The following is a 17,738-nucleotide window of genomic DNA, read 5'->3' on the forward strand; positions in this document are numbered from 1 at the left end:
AAAAGTTAAGAACGTCCGAAGGCTTTAAAATTGTTGGATGTTATTATAAAAAAAACTTGTACGAATCTTAGCGAGAGATTATTAAACTCCTGTATCGAAGACCCGGCGTCACCCTTTACCCATTTGAAGAAGAATTGATCAAAATGTCGTCCTCCCAGTTAGAAAAGCACCCAGAAATTTTGTCACCACTGTGGAATGGAAAGTTACACGAGTCTTACACAGTCGTTTGTCGCATGACTTAGAGTCAAAGTTTCTAAATATGCATTAGGATTTTTCATATCTCTTTTAGTTTTAAAGTCAAATCCATTTTGAATTGTTCCATTTAGATCATTTTTGACAATTAATCAACGATATAATTAAAAATTGAAACATCTCATTATCTGACCATTTTCAGTCGTTTAGACCTTTGTTGAAAAGCTTTAATTCTTATCTCTTTATTTTCGTTTCTTTTTGTAACGTTCTAAACATAAATCCACTCAATACTATCTTTTCAACGATGTATTGCTTTAATCTCAGCTTTTATGTCTCAAAACGCTTATTAGAACTATACGCACACCGCATATTCTTTTGGAACATGTATGCAAACTCTATTACCAGTAGCATAATTTGTAAGAATTGAAAGGATTGAAAGAGTCCACAGTACAGTAACAAACTAATTAAAGTAAACCGAAGTATGGAGCTCACAGCAACAAGAAAATTGTTTCATGTTTTTATGTAATGGAAATGAGAAAGTAAGAAGGACATTAATTAATTGTTTTTCTGTATCTCAAGCAGACCCAGTATACCTTATCATCTTTCGATTGTGTTTTTTATACCGTCGCTAATTTTATTCCATTTAAAATCACCATTTCACTTGGTAGTAAACCCCACGCCTTTATCTGCTGATGAGTGTTTTTACCCCCTAATCATGAGAAAAAAGCAGCTCTATCCCATAGAGTTGAAGTTGAAGTTGAAGCTGAAGGTCAAGTGAAAATTGGAATTGTGAGCAAAGTTCCTACACGTGGCAGGATAGGTTCCACCATGGCACTGAGAAAGGGGTGTCGAGGATGCTCCAGACTGATGGTATAATCACCCTTAACTCTTGCAACGAAATTTTTGTCTAATGAGCCTTATATGTTTTCTCAGATACACATTTTTTTATAAGCAACACCAATTTTTGGCTCAGGTCTGAAAACTGCTAAGGATTTTCCGGATTTCAGCTAAAAGGGTTTATGGATTTTGAGCCAAGAATGCCTAGCAGCTTCCAAGATTTTAGCTCTTTAAACTCATTTTATGTCTAAAATACCTCAAATTTGGCATTCAAATACCATTAATCTAAATTTTAATGCGAAATTAAATTTTCCGTTCCTTTTGGAGGAATTTATTGCATTTCCCAAAGTTTGACCCCATAATCTTTCATATTGTCTTAAATTTAACACCATTTACTCTAAATTAGCCTATAAGAACTCAGTATTTATGACAAACGAAAAACTTGAACATAAGTCTTCTTACCGTTCAGGCTCTCATTCTCTTCAATATTTGACATGATGGCTGTAATGTTTCTTTCTCCGTGAGTGATACGCTTTCAAGGGATGCCTGAAAACTGTCCTAATCAAACAATGAATGGCCAAGAACAACCACATCAACTTCTTTTGTACAACTTCTATTGCATACAAAATGTGCAATACTAAACATCGTAAAAAACAATCAAAACAAAACAAAAAAGGATTGACATAATTTCTTCAAAAATTACAATTTACAATGTCATGACAATCATGCTCTATTCTCTTCTCCAGGAAAATCTAAAAGGAATAGTTTCATTCAAGAACAATTTCAGCAAATTAATGACCGGAAAATGAGCTTCAAATCCGACTGACAACCAGATCACGACATCACTTGCACAAATAGATGAAAGAAAACATCATAAGTCACTGTGTTATTTTGTCTGTTTCTTTCTACACAGACGATTCAAAAAAAACGAACCATCTAATCTAAATTTATCGCATCATAATGACCATTCAGTGACCGCAATTTTCTTTTTAATATCGGTAATAAAACTTCATTTGTTAGATATCTACTGTCGTTTTGAATAAGATTCCACATCCTATAAGAAGATACTACAGTCATTTTCTACTTTCTAGCGGAAAACGACCAGTTCTCGCATAAAGTTTCCTCTGCCACTTTCTAGTCGAAAACAACCAGGACTCCGGGTAGATGAAAATAAGCTTCGGAAAATTAGGTAATCCCACACAAAATTTTCAGTACCTTTACAAAAAAACCTTTTCCAATTTCATGCCAGCTATCCTGGGAGATTATCCCAAACAGCGGAAAGATCTCGGAAAAGTCAGTGGAATCTTGTTGCGAGAAGTAGAATCTTAAGCAAAACGACAGTATTTTTCGTAGCATACATCTAAACCGCATTAACGCACGACTTGTTAGTCGCAGCCTTTGTAGCCCGGGGTCCAGGTACAATCAGGGTCGAAATATATTGGGAATTTTGGTTAATTCCTCGTTTTCAGCAATTTAAAGTTCGGGCAAAAAAGTAGCTTTTGGGCAAATTGATAAATTTATTCGAATATTCCAATTTGAGAGGGATTTATAGACTTCTAGGCTATATTCTGAGCCCTATTGGACCATTCTTGGACTTTTAGTTCCTCAGATCCTAAGGTCCTAAGTCTTATTACGTCTAGCGTTAAAACTCAAGGTTAAAAAAAAAAAAACTCCACCCGTCCAACCTAATTTAGAGCGCTTCCCAATCGTTTGTGGTTGTAAGATTTCGTGGGAATTTCCCTTTTTTCTCAAATATTATGACTTTTGATTGTAGTTCTCGATTTTGAGCTTTTGCTTATGTGGACTGTAAAACTGTCCGCCATATTGTAGTTCTTTTTGGAAGGTAAAAATAGGATAAAGCAACATTTCTTTTCGAAAATAAGGTATCTTAAATCTGTTAATAGTGTTCAATTATATTTTTCAACACCAAGTACTTTTTTTGTGGTTTGGAATTTTTGTGTTTTTCTTTCAAAATGGCGGACTCGTCAATTGCGCCTAGTCTACTACGCTTGACTCAGCGTCATCAAAAATTATCAAAAACCAAAGTTCAGCCAGAAACCAGACTCTAGTCTATAGCCTCAGAGTCAGAAGATTTTTTTTACGATTCAAAATTTCTTATTAATGTAAATGAAATTTCTTTTCAACGAGGGGGGGGCAAGCATTGAAGTATAAGCCCGAAGGGCTAGAATCGAATCTCTAACCTTTCTCAGGCAAGAAAAAGTGAAGCCTTAAAATATGCGCCTTATTTTTGACGACGGATTGAATCTAGCAATTCTTTTGTTTTCGAGTGATATTTTTTTCGAAATTTAGCGGTAAATTTTAGTTTCAATCTGCCATTTGTGTAAAAACAAGGCAGGCCGCGCAACTTTGGTAGGATTTCTTGGCTTCAAATCCTACCATTACCAAGGAGATTCGATTCTAGCCCTTCGGGCTTATACTTCATTGGGGGCAAGTATGTAAGATCTCCCGATTCGCACAAGTGTCTAGGCGGCCTTAAAGTTTCTTGTTTGAAGAAAACTCGTCCCAAGCCCCCAATTTGGCAAAAATCAAGGAGACTGCCGAATATATTTTTCGAAATTCATAAACGGAGGGGGGTTAGAGGCGTTGATAGTGGAAAAATCAAAAAAATACGAAATGGGGGAGTGGCGTTTATTAGGTTGGCAAACGATATCATACTCCAGGATGTATCGTCTCTTATTTTCCTCCTATTTTCTACTTTCCTATCTTCTATCCTGATTTTCTGTCTTTCTCAAGTGTTTCTAACTATTTTTAAGTATTTTTCTGAAATTTGCCCGTACCGGTGAAACAGGTCTCCGACCCAGGCTCGAACCACCAAATGCAAGCGACCTTGGCTTAATAACCCAACGCCTAACCGCTTACGCCAACGAGACACGGTAGAATGCTGTCATTCACAAATACTTATAGCGTGTAATTTACAGACCCTAATTAAGAAGTTAAGTCACAGGGTACGAATGACCCTAAGAAGGCCTTCGGCCTTATATTGTGACTCTCGAGCTCCAACCCTAACCCTAACTGATAATAACCGAACCCCCGTCTAGGTCCGCAGATTGAAAAATTTCACTTGCATCCTGGAGTATGATATCGTCTGCCAACCCGTTTATTGCCCCGCAGGGGCTTTTGTTGCTTCACGTAGCGGACTTGCTCGCCAGAAAAATATTCATGTTCATGTTGTTTCTTCCGATTCTGAGCGGGCCGCCGCGGTTAAAAAATGTTCGCGCGCACCTAATATTATATCTCTTTCGTTTGCTACTTCAAATCAATAACTCTTGATTGAAGGCCATATACCTTTCGGTAATTAGTTCTTAGAAAGTAAACAAAGGATGGCGAAAAAATTGAGCATACTTATTTTTATTATAAGCATCTACTTTATAAGAATCAAATCAATATCTCTTGATTGAACACAATATGCCTTTCAGTAATTAGTTCTTACAAAGTAAACAAATTATGGCGAAAAAGATAAGCATATTTATTTTTATTATAAGCATCTACTTTATAAGAATCAAATCAATAACTCTTGATTGTAGGCAATATGCCTTTCGGTAATTAGTTCTTAGAAAGTAAACAAAGGATGGCGAAAAAATTGAGCATACTTATTTTTATTATAAGCATCTACTTTATAAGAATCAAATCAATATCTCTTGATTGAACGCAATATGCCTTTCAGTAATTAGTTCTTACAAAGTAAACAAATTATGGCGAAAAAGATAAGCATATTTATTTTTATTATAAGCATCTACTTTATAAGAATCAAATCAATAACTCTTGATTGTAGGCAATATGCCTTTCGGTAATTAGTTCTTACAAAGTAAACAAAGGATGGCGAAAAAGATGAGCATGTTTATTTTTATTATAAGCATCTACTTTATAAGAATCAAATCAATAACTCTTGATTGAAGGCAATATGCCTTTCGGTAATTAGTTCTTACAAAGTAAACAATCGGTGGCGAAAAAGATGAGCATATTTATTTTTATTATAAGCATTTTTTTATAAGAATCAAATCAATAACTCTTGATTGAAGGCAATATGCCTTTCTGTAATTAGTTCTTATAAAGTAAACAAAGTATGGCGAAAAAGATGAGCATGTTTATTTTATTATAAGTGACTACTTTATAAGAATCAAATCAATCAAAAGAATTTTTGGCCTTTCCACTGTGATAACATGTGAGTGATAACTTCTCTTTTTGAGATGTGAGCGACCGTCTATCGCATGTCATCTCAAATGTAAAGTTGAAACTAGTCCTTCTTCCCCCGACTTAAATTTTATCGATAAAACGAATTTAAAATCTACACATGCGTTATTTTGCTTACTTAGGGATATTTCGAAAGGAAGCTCTGCGGGGCATTCTTAGCGACAGCTACTTGCTAGTTAGGCACCTGAAGGTAATTTATAAACGTTTTGTCAATCAAGAAAAGTTAAGTTTTAAGATTTGCACCGCTTTTGAGATGACGGATTGAATCTAACGTTTTCTTGGTTTTTAAACGATACATTTTATTTTAGACGATTTTTGAGACCTGTACCCAATGAAGTATAAGCCCGAAGGGCTAGAAGTCAATCTCCTTGGTAGCATTTGAAGCCAACAAATCCTACCAAAGTTGCGTGGCCTTGAACGGCTCGCGTGGTTTTTACACAAATGACAAATTGAAACTAAAATTTACCGCTAAATTTCGAAAAAAATATCAGTTGTAAACAAAGGAATTGCTAGATTCAATCTGTCGTCAAAAATGCGGCACATTTTTTAAGGCTTCACTTTTTCTTGCCTGAGAAAGGTTAGAGATTGAACTCTAGCCCTTCGGGCTTAAACTCAATGCCTGTACCTGTAGGCTCTGCTCTAAAGTTTTAGCCTCGTTTTGGCGGAAAACTCGTCCCCAGGCCCCAAAAATCAAGATTTTTAAAAAATGAAAAAGATTCTTCCAGATATTCACCCAAGGAACAAGTGTGCAAAATTTCAGCTAAATCCGACAATTTTTGAAGTTTCCAGGCTGCTTTTTTTAGGGGAAACAATAATTACAAGGTCTCAAAAGAAGGAAAAAATTTTCCGGGGGTTTTGTTGTTTGGAATTGCTTAGGCCAGGATTGCTAGTAACGGCTTGTCACTGTGCCGGGTGCATACTCGGCGCCTTGGGCCCCACAGGGTTGCTAGTAACGGCTCGAATTTCAGTCAGGTTAAAAAAGGGGCAATTTTACTCATATTATAATAACATTACCCCCGTCTTTTTTGTCATTCTATAAGTATTTCCAAATTTTAAGTTTTGCTGTGCGAGTGTGGCTCAACGGATAGCGCGCTGGGTTTCTGATCAGAAGTTCTTTCATTTGGTGGGTTCGAACCCCGGTCGGGTCGATAATTCAAGGTCAGTTAAAACACTTTAGAATAGTCAATAAACATAGTAAACTGTCGAACGTGCTAACCGCACTGGCTCAACTTCAGTATCTTTGAAATCATTCGTAGGCCCAATTGTAAACTTAATGGCTTAAGAAAAATTATAGCATTTTGGGTTTTAGCCTCGTTTTGGCAAAAAACTCGTCCCAGGCCCCAAAAATTAAAATTTTGAAAAAATGAAAAAAATACCCCAGGGATTTGCCCAAGGATCAAGTGTGCAAAATTTCAGCCAAATCGGACCATTTTTGAAGTCTCCAGCCTGCCCCAAAGTTTTAGCCTCGTTTTGGCGAAGAACTCGTCCCCAGGCCCCAAAAATCAAAATTTTGAAAAAATGAAAAAAACACCCCCAGGAATTTGCCCAAGGATCAAGTGTGCAAAATTTCAGCCGAATCGGACCATTTTTGAAGTCTCCAGCCTGCCCAAAGTTTTAGCCTCGTTTTGGCGAAAAACTCGTCCCCAGGCCCCAAAAATTAAAATTTTGAAAAAATGAAAAAAACACCCCCAGGGATTTGCCCAAGGATCAAGTGTGCAAAATTTCAGCCGAATCGGACCATTTTTGAAGTCTCCAGCCTGCCCCAAAGTTTTAGCCTCGTTTTGGCGAAAAACTCGTCCCCAGGCCCCAAAAATTAAAATTTTGAAAAAATGAAAAAAACACCCCCAGGGATTTGCCCAAGGATCAAGTGTGCAAAATTTCAGCCCAATCGGACCATTTTTGAAGTCTCCAGCCTGCCCCAAAGTTTTAGCCTCGTTTTGGCGAAAAACTCGTCCCCAGGCCCCAAAAATTAAAATTTTGAAAAAATGAAAAAAACACCCCCAGGGATTTGCCCAAGGATCAAGTGTGCAAAATTTCAACCCAATCGGACCATTTTTGAAGTCTCCAGCCTGCCCCAAAGTTTTGGTGACAGACACACACACACACACACACAGACAGACATTCTCAGATTGGGCTCTTCCAGAAAAAATCCGTTCATGGGGGGTGGAGGATATATTATTTTTTTCATGAATTACCCCTGGACATTTTGATTTTTAGCCCCCTGGACACGGGTTATACCCCTGGACAAACATCAAATCAACCCCGTGGACACAAAAAATTACCCCTGGACATTGGAATTTAACCCCTGGACATTGCAATTTTTTGGTATTTTTTCAATACCCCTGGACAATTCATCCTCCACCCCCCATGAACGGATTTTTTCTTGAAGAGCCCATTCTAGCTCAACTGAAGTTGAGAATAAGTTAGAAAAGTCACCAGGGGGTCAAAAAGAAGCCTCAGAGAAGATAGGCAGAGATAAAAAGTCGATGTCGGTTTTCCTTCTTTTGAGAGCTTGTAATTATTGTTTCCCCTTTTTTAGCCTCGTTTTGGCGAAAAACTCGTCCCCAGGCCCCAAAAATCAAATTTCAGCCAAATCGAACAATTTTGGAAGTCTCCAGGCTGCCCCTAAGTTTTGGAACATACACACAGAAAGACAGACATTCTCAGATTCTAGCTCAACTGAAGTTGAAAATAAGCAATTTTCAGCTTATAAAAAGATATCATGACGTCAAAAGCAAACTTGAGAATGATTGAAAAGTACCTGAATGCGTTGCAATGGTTGGCAATGATTCATTTCTACAAAAAAGAGAGAACGAAGGCCACCTCAATTTTAAAGTTTGCTTTTAACGTTATTATCAGGGATAATGGCTATTTAAAGTTGCTGAATAAAATAACTACTAAAAACGTTGCCTAATTTACAGTATGCAACTGTTAATGGACAGAGAGAACTTTGATTCTTTTTTAATACCTGAAGTTTATGAGTAAAACTTTCAGAGAGGCACTGCCAAAATTATGGTTGGAGCAAGAAACTTGGTTAAAGGAAAAAATGATCAAAGTTATAGGTTTCTGTACAAGGTATTTATTGTGATCATTATGATGGTGGTGGTGCACCGAAGCCGCCGCCATTTTGAGCTGGTGGAGGGCCACCACGTCCACGACCAATACCGCCAAATCCACCACGCTAAAAAAGGAAAACAACAACGAATTAAAGGTAACATTCCATATAGTGAAAAGATTTTAGATAATGCATGCAAGGAAAGATTTCACTTTGCATCAGGAGAAAATCTTTTTATTTGAGGCGGCTTACGGCGTCTAAGCCAATAAATACTTTAAATTGGAGTAAATGTCTTTTTAAATTTAGTTGCGTTCTACCTATTATTAGATAAACACAGAGGATATAAAAATATTTATATAGCATCTTGATGGAGCCAAAATTCCATTATCAAGGGAACCTTGGATACGAAAAGATGCAGTCCAGATAAGATTTAGTGCATAACCAATTAGCCCAGGTCCCCCAAAGCTTATTGATTGATTGGATGGAGTAATTAAAGTGACTTGGCTGGACTTGGTTGTATACGGTAGTATTCCAACTTAAGGCTTTTGCTTTAATTCCAAATCTAATACAGTGAATAATTCAGATATTTAGAGGAGAATGTCTTTTTAACTTTAGTTGCGTTCTACCTATTATTAGATAAACACAGAGGATATAAAAATATTCATATTGCATCTTGATGGAGCCAAAATTCCATTATCAAGGGAACCTTGGATACGAAAAGATGCATTGACATATGGGATGGACTGGTATCTGAAGTGCCTTCCTTTCCTTAGTAGTCAACCCCACAACGACTAGTGTTGGTTAATTTTTCTAATCAATTAGATGATTCCAGACCAATCTATCAGGCACCGTGAGTTAGTCTTAAAATATAAGGCTTTTAGGGGCGTTTCAGAACTAGGGGTAAGGGGTGGGGCTTTTCCTGTTACCATCCCTGAACTTTTGATGGTCTTTTTGAATTAAATCTGGCTTAAAAGGTTCTTGACAAAATAAGGTATCTTTTAACAAACTTTTTTGGTAACGCGACATATCAGGCATGAAAAATTTCCTGAGGCAAGAAGGCTTATTTTATACTAAATATTCATTAGCAATAAATTACAGTTTGAGCAGGCTTGAGCAATATATCAGAGATAAAAATAAATTTGAACTGAGAATGTGTCTTCAATTTAAATTACACTTTCTGTCAGAAATGTCATCATGCTCAAGATGTAAAAAGTTTTAGGTGTCAAAATTTTATGTTGAAGCTTTGTTATATAGTCGAAAGCTTTATTTCAGGAGCTTATGAACATTAGTTTCCCCACCGAACAGAAAAGCCCACCCTCTAGTACCAATGTGGTTGAGACGTCCAATAGAAATTAAAAAATTCTAAAAAGCGAACAACCAGCAATTTAGATTTCTTTTGAATCAAAGGTAGAAATGTCTTTTTAAATTTAGTTGCATTCTATCCATCGTTAGATAAACACAGAGGATATAAAAATATTTATATAGCATCTTGACGGAGCCAAAATTCCATTATCAAGGGAACCTTGGATACGAAAAGATGCAATCCAGATAAGATTTAGTGCATAACCAATTAGCCCAGGTCCCCCCAAGCTTATTGATTGATTGGATGGAGTGATTAAAGTGACTTGGCTGGACTTGGTTGTATACAGTAGTATTCAAACTTAAGGCTTAATTCCAAATTTAATACAGTGAATTATTCAGATATTTAGAGGAGAATGTCTTTTAAACTTTAGTTGCTTTATATCTATTAATAGATATACACAGAGGATGTAAAAATATCATTGTTGCATCTTGATGGAGCCAAAAAACCATTAACTAAGGAATTTTGGATACGAAAAGATTAATGAAACATAACATGGCAAGCAAATATAACTATAAGAATCTTAAGATCACCCAGGGGGGGGGGTCGGTACTTAAATCTCAGACATCATGACATTTAGTGACGTGGTGAAATAAAAGAAATTTTTGAAAAATCTTAGTATTTTGTTCTAAAATCAGCCAAAATGGAGCATTTTTTTAACAATTTTGGAAAATATATTTTTTTTTTCAGGAATTTTCAAAAAAATCTTCAGAAATCTTTCAGAATTTTTCCAATTTTTTAAATATTTTTATGTACAGTTCAGCACAGTTTAGTAATAAAATTATATTATTTTGCAGATTTGATGCACTAAATTCGACTAGGTTTGTAACAACGACCCCATTTTGATAAATTTAAAGCCGTAAGGCAATTACTTTTTTATTTTCTGGTTTACGGAATCGTCGACGTTTTTTTTGCAAAAATAAAATTGAAATTCATAGAAATTTTATTTATTTTTGCACTTCCGATTCTGTTTAATCTGCCATGAAATGGATTTTTTTTAGAAAACTTCATTTTATAAGAGCAGGAAAGGAAGATAAAAGGGTATAAAAACAGATATCTCTTTTTCCCAATATGCTTCCTCCAATTTCCAGCTGAAAAACTTTCTTTGATTTTCTGCTGTGTATGTAAGTTTCCTCAAAACACATTTTATTTTCTCCAACATTAAAGTTTGAAAACAACAATTTTATTTTTATTTTTTTCCATCCTCCGCTCCAAAAGATCATCTCCAACAATGTCCGTAAACCAGAAAATAAAAAAGTACTTGCCTAAAAGGGCAAAAAATGGGTGGTATCTATGTTAAATTGCTCAAAATAATTTTAGTACATGTGTACTAAAATAACATTTTCGAAAAATAGGTGGGGGTATGTCAAAAATTAGCGAAAATCCTTTTAGTACTCATGTATGTCTTACATTTTAGTACTGACCCCCCCCCTGGATCACCGTAAGGCAAACCTGGACTCATGTCAACTAAAATTCTGATTAGATATTACTAGAATTACTTACGAATTCTGGCTTGAAGTCTGATCCAGCTCCTCCTTTGTCTCCACCATCACGTCTGTAAGAATCACGGTCACGGTCATCTCCTCCTCGTGGTCCAGATCGGTTCTCTCTGTCTAGAGATAACAGTCAGATTGTTATATAAGCATAAGCTCCTGAAAATACTCTTGAAATTTGATTGAAGACAAAATGTCTTGTTTGGTGATTTAAGGAATGGTTAGCTATATAAAATAATTCTGGACATTTGTAATTTACAGGGTTAAGGTTTATATTGAATAAATTATAGCAAAATACCTATTCGTTGAGAACAGTAACTATTTCTAATTTTTCAGGCATATACAAATTAACATAAGTATACCTTTCCATGATGGTTTTGGTGTATCACTCTTGCTGGTAGTTTTCTTCAAAGTTGCTGGGACAATTTCAGGTGGGAGGTGGAGGAAGTCTCTTAAGTATTGAATACCCTCGTTTGTCAAGTAATAATAACCATGTCTCCATGCAAAGTTTTCTCTGACATAACCACGAGATTTCAATGACTAAAAAGTGGAAAAAGAAAATAAGTCTGCTCTTCTTATCTATACTTGACCAATTGAATTAATTGAACCTTAGAAAGGTTCAACAATGCTGATTTAGCAATATTTCAGAATTGCTCATGCATGTGCACTGCTAGCCTAACCTGGAGATCCATGCTTTCTTATTCTATATACTGATGGCGAAATATATGCCGTGAAGTCAGGTAACTTGCATCAGTGGAGGCTAACATGCATAGCCATCAAATGAATGACCTGTCTGGTCCTTAAAATACAAAGTTAAATAAAAACAAAAATGGCAGAGTAGAGCTGCGAGCGAAGCTGCGTAGTTAATTTGTTTTGAAATTTTGCTGCTTTGATTGGTCAGTCATTTGAGGGCTATGCATGTTAGCCTCCACTGATGCAAGCTACCCGACTTCACGGTAGATGGTTAGGGTTGAGAGTTTGAATCTCCCAGATCCTTATGACTGTTGAAAACACAGTTAATCAAATTCTGTTATTCTTTTACTGGTAACACTTTCAGGCTGTTTTTCATGCCCGGTTATCAGACGCTGCCCCTCCTGAAATCACTAAAATTTTGGTAAAAACAGCCTTTTTAGTGGAGAAACACGAGAAAAAGTGCCCTTTTTTACCACCAACGGACGCTGCCCTGCCTTTCTAAAATATGGCCTGACTTTCATAGAGAAAATGCACGTTCTGAAATTTGGTTTTTAATTTAGTAGATGAGGACAGCGCCAACTTGGAATTTCCAACTGTAAATTTATCTACCTCACAGCTCGTACCCGTCCTGTCTGATACTAGACAGGTAATCGTTTGTGCATGTTAGTAAGTGTGACAAAATTAGATAACATTTTTGAACCGAAAAAATAAACTGGATTAAAACACATTTTTCACACATGTGAGGTCACATTCAGAAACTGCTTTTGACTCAGCACTGAGAATCAAACTTCCAAGGCCGTTCTGTAAAAAAATTGTTTGGTTCCCATCATTGAACTTTGAAAAAGTGGGTCAGTCAGTTGGTGGTAAAAAAATTCTGTTGTACAAATACCAGGCATGATAACGTGGCTTGTCTTCACACGACATCTTTGTCTTGATTTCCATTCGGTCCAAAAAATAAAAGCAGGTAAAAATAATCGAGAAATAGCTGTTCGAATTTATTTCAGTTCCCGTGATCAGAGGGTCACAAAAGAATTCTAGCCCAGCAGCAAACCAGCTTCCTGACCCTTCAACTGCTATTTCTGATTAAAAATTAGGGTTGGTCAGGTGATGGGAACCAAACTAATTTTTACAAACATCAGCCTAACAAAATGAGGCTTTGTGAGAAAAATCAAATTGTGAACGACTCTCAAGCATGTGATTTCATTCCATCTGCCTTGTACTTCTGTTGTACTACTTGAGAAAAGATTTCCTTTTCATGTATTTGGCTAACATCTTTTTAAAATTTCAATCCATCCAGGGATTATGTTTTTCAAGTATAGAATTAAAATCCATTATTGTATATGTTGTCTCACTCCCATCCATAAAAAAAAAGAACCATGTTGTTTATCAAACCAAAATAATGACACATCTTTGCAACTTCTTCTTCTTGATAAATATCAAGATAATGTAGTAGACGCTTATTATCTTCCAGCCAATCTGTGAAATTTACCTTCATAGCCATCATAACTTGGACATTTCTGATGGAAGTCAATTCATTGTGACTTGGTTTGTTACCATCTTTGATACAAACCATAACTCCATCTCTAAAAAGAGCTTCGTAAATGGCGACACGGTTCTTCTTTGTGATGATCATCCTGAAAAATTAAGGGAATATCTGGCGTTATTCTGAGTGTAAGGTTCGGTCAGTTGTGTAAATTTCCATTAATCGAAGGGGTAAAAGCTCTCTGCAGATAAATCGATCAATCTGCAATACTTGAAGACAAGTGATCAATTGGATATTTGTAGCTGAAAAATATAAACATACTTCAAGAAGTCGCTTCGAAGCGGGATTTCCTAGTAAAAAGATCGATCGCGTCTCAAGGTACCATTTTGTTGGCTATTTTACCGAACAAAACAATGGAAAGCAAAGTAGCCATAAAAATATCATAATATTTTGATAAATACTTTCTAAAGGAGTTTTTTTGTAAAGATCTTATTTTTTGAAATTAAAAAAATTTTAAATTTTTATTTTGAAGTATTTATCTGAGCAAAATTTCTTTTTTTTCTTAACTTTTCATCTACGTATCAACTATGAATTCATTCCATTGTAAACAATAATTTTCCGGGGGTCAATTGAATAAGGTAAACTCACTATTACGACCTGAATTTGACAAACATGCCTTTTTGTATTAACATTATAAAATCAAAATATTATGGTTTTTTAGAAAAATTAGCTTTTTGGTTGTTCGGATTTTATTTTGTAGTTATTTTTATTTGAAAAACTATTAAAAATCCCCCTATATAGTTATGCATTTAAAAAAAAGAAGAGAAATCGGCGAAATCAGCGCGAGATCAAAAGTTGGATGGTCGTGGTTTCTTCACAAAGACGAAAGACAGATCTGGACTTATTTCGTACTTTCCAGTCTCTTGTTCGTAGTTTTTCTGACTTTCTGTTTCTTTGTGAGTTATTTCCTATGTTTTCTAACTTACTGAATGACCGACAGATCGCCACCGGTGGGATTCGAACCCTTCGAGCTCCAACTCTAACCCTAACTGATAATAACCCAATTCCTAGCTAATCTGATACGTAACCACACCCATACCCAACCCTACCAGGTCCCCGGGGGGGGGGGGGTACTAGGATTGCGAGCTGACGGGGGGGGGTGCCGCCCGACTTTCGAACTTTGGACCCTTACCGGGACTAAAAAGGAGAAAACAAAGGAAAATTTTGGGAATTTTACGACCCTTAGCGGGACTAATTTGACCAATTTTGACCAAATTTCGATCTTTCAGGGGGTAAAAAGTTGAAATGTTCCTTTTTTTCCGACCCTTACTGGGACTGAAATTTGATTTTCTGATTTTTCCGACCCTTAGCGGGACTTTGGAAGTCCAAAAAAGGTACCCTTAAGGGCGGCACATACCGTACCCTCCATTTGCCTAAGTACCCCCCCCCCGGGACCAGGTCGCCTGCAGGTCCTGACACTATTCCCGCATACCGGATCCGAAAAATAGATACATGTCTTTCGTTTTTATGAAGAAACCTTCACCAAGTTGGATAGGATGCTGTAGGATGAAGGTCAAAACTCAAATCAAAATTGTCAATACCCTCGTTATGTTATGGAACGTTATGGATCATATGTCTTACAACTCTATAACTTAATAACTCAACCACCACAAAAGTAAAGCAGTAAAGGTATCAAATGTCTGTCTAAGGTATCGTAAAAACTTCTATCTCTCTACAGGTATTTCTATAAAAGAAACTCGGACGTTTTTCTGTAGCGTTTTATCCGCACATCAGATGCATCCGGACTGATTAACGACCTGTTCGGTGTGTTAAGAGTTGTTCAGATTGTCTGGTGGTAAAAAGTTTTCTCATTTGACACCAGACATTTCATGTCCGGTGCTACTGTTGTAACTGTTGTAATTCCAGTGCATTGGCAGTCGGGTGTTTAAGATAAAAACTGCAATTATTGCTCTTTTCGGAAATTATTGCCGAAAACGGCAATTTTTTTAACGATGAAATGCTGAATCAGCAGAAAAATAAAAAAGTAAATAAATGAAAATTGCCGTTTTCGGCAATTATTGCCGTTTTTGCAAATAAAAGTTGAACACGTGGTATTTGACACCCTCGCGATAAGTAGGCCCACTGTGCCTCGTTTAGTTTTGTTTTCAACTGGTTTTTGTTGGAAATACAGATAGCAAAATCGAGTCATATGTAAACAAATTTACAACGGGGGTTTTGTTATCTCTTTCTGGCTGTCTCTTTTAACTTATTATTTTAGAACTTTTCATGTTATTGAGCAACGAAAAATTGAAAAAATCACTTTTAAAAATCCGAAAAACCTTTTTCTCGATGCAATTTTACTATTTTCAAACACCTCTGACATCTTTGCCCTTAAAAGGACAACACATTTTGCTGATTCAGCATTTCATCGTTAAAAAAATTGCCGTTTTCGGCAATAATTTCCGAAAAGAGCAATAATTGCAGTTTTTATCTTAAACACCCGACTGATTGGCAGGGCGTTGTGACCAGTCAGTTAGTGGAAATACCTCCATTTAAAGCATGTTCAAAGTTCATCACAATAACGACTTTCTTTTTATTACGGAAACAAAACAAGTGAGAACACGAAGAACTAAAAGTCAGCACTCCACCGAAAAAACGCTCTGTTCGCGTCGAAAAAAATATGCTTAATTAGGATAGAACTCCTGACTGCTTAGTAGGAGAACGTGTACTGTCAATCAATAAGGAATTTTATAACTCTTCATGGCAGATTAAAAAAGACAGTTAAAAAACAAAAGTTTCTTCATTTTTCATTTTCGCATTTATGGGGAAGATTGAAATTTTCAGAAGATGCTTTATTTGATACGAGGATTCCCATTTCCGTAAAATTGTGATTCCCCCATGGTTGCAGAAAGGACCCCCCCGGCGCACCGGAAACCACCGGTGCAAAAAGTGCCGTTTTTTTCGTGCACCGGAACGTTCCGGTGCTTCCGGTGCAAGATTTTTCTGAATCGAGCTGCACCGGAACGTTCCGGTGCTTCCGGTGCATGATTTCCACGTATAATTTAAATATAAATGCGATAGCGCTCGCTGCACTAATCAGGCGAGGCCAATTTAATTTGTTGTTCTACGGGCCCTACCGACCCTATTTTTGCTAAAATCAAAAAAATAATAATTTCCACTACAATATATTTTACACACTAGTTATTTGTAAGAATTAAACTTGAATAAAGCTAAAAATTAATTCAAGAAGTCATAAAAAGCATTCCATGACACTAAAATTTTACTATGATCTTCATCGAAGATAAAAAAACAAAGTGAATTTTTGATCCAGATACTTTTTGGAAAATGTTCTCAGTACCTTACCAACCCTGATAAATGAAAAATTTATTCTTATTTGCCGACCGACCGACCCATATTTTTCTAACGATCCGTCCGTAGAACAACAAATTAAATTGGTCTCGCCTCATGTAAAAAGTAACTACGCACGCGCGAATAAGTTAAGTCACAGGGTACGAGTGCCCCTATGAGGACCTTCGGTCCGATCAGATGCGTACTTCTTTGTTCTTTATTTAACGACGATGTTCCCATGTGTGATGCACGTGATAATTTTTTATAATTGAGCAAAGTCCGCCATATTGTATTATTCCCGACTAACTCTATCGCTGGATAGCCTGTATCCGACAATCATACCTTTTATTGCCCAGTGATCAATTAAAAAGTTCGGTTGGTACTGGCTAATCGCATTTTTTTTTCGTGACCCTGTCTAAACAGCTTTTTATAGAGCGTGTGAAAATCCCGGAATTTTCCTGTGTGAAAAATGGTGTTTTTTAGCTGCACCGGAAAACACCGGAGATTTCCAGTGCGCCGGGAGGGTCCTTTGCAAAATGGTAGCTATGGGTAATTATGGGTAATTCCTTTGTTCTTTTGCTATTTCTTTTCTTCTGTGTGATGTGAAGACTCTTCACAAATCGAAGTACTTCCACTAACTGCCAGTCAGTATGGACTCGTATATCAAGATTACGGGATTTCGAGTACGGGCTGATTTTACTTTCGTTTTCAGTGGTTTCATTTTCGATTTCAAGCCAACATCTTAGCAACGGGGTGCTCACCCATAGTTACGGGGATTTTTGCAAAAAACTAAACATAGAAAATTTTCCAAAACTCCCATTTCGATTAATGCAATTAAAAATGGACTTTTCTATGTTTCACTTTTTTTCACCTATTCTTCAAAATGAAAATATTTAAGAGCCATTTTCTGTAAAAATCAGACAAAATCAGGCAGGTCGAGGAAGTGATATCCTCAGATTTTGCCAATTTTTGGATATTTTGCTCAAATACATGAAAATAACATCCTGTGAAAATTTTTTTGAAAAATCTTTTTTCGCTCCCAAGATATGGGCCTTTAAAATTTGG

At 36.4% G+C, this 17,738-nt stretch overlaps 1 protein-coding gene across 1 annotated transcript; it reads right to left on the minus strand.

The window, feature by feature from the left end:
• Positions 1 to 8,304: 8,304 nt before the first annotated feature.
• On the minus strand, positions 8,305 to 13,714 carry LOC136822661 (small ribosomal subunit protein eS10-like). The gene is made up of 5 exons (XM_067078951.1): positions 13,647 to 13,714; positions 13,332 to 13,476; positions 11,512 to 11,689; positions 11,160 to 11,269; positions 8,305 to 8,422 (listed from the first exon to the last, which is right to left on the minus strand). Exons 2-5 carry the CDS (start codon positions 13,473 to 13,475, stop codon positions 8,333 to 8,335), a joined length of 522 nt encoding a protein of 173 aa, XP_066935052.1. The 5' UTR covers position 13,476; positions 13,647 to 13,714; the 3' UTR covers positions 8,305 to 8,332.
• Between the last annotated feature and the right edge of the window lie 4,024 nt (positions 13,715 to 17,738).

The sequence above is a fragment of the Clytia hemisphaerica genome, unplaced genomic scaffold, assembly GCF_902728285.1.
Source record: "Clytia hemisphaerica strain Z4C2 unplaced genomic scaffold, Clytia hemisphaerica genome assembly, whole genome shotgun sequence".
In the NCBI taxonomy this organism is placed as follows: Eukaryota; Metazoa; Cnidaria; class Hydrozoa; order Leptothecata; family Clytiidae; genus Clytia; species Clytia hemisphaerica.

Bases quoted from the DNA above. Each gene is read 5' to 3' on its own strand.
- LOC136822661 (XM_067078951.1), bottom strand. From the start codon at position 13,475: ATGATCATCACAAAGAAGAACCGTGTCGCCATTTACGAAGCTCTTTTT. The intron at 11,690-13,331 runs GTAAATTTCACA...TCCACTTTTTAG, and splicing joins AAGTTATGATGGCTATGAAG to TCATTGAAATCTCGTGGTTA. The intron at 11,270-11,511 runs GTATACTTATGT...TGTTATCTCTAG, and splicing joins ACCAAAACCATCATGGAAAG to ACAGAGAGAACCGATCTGGA.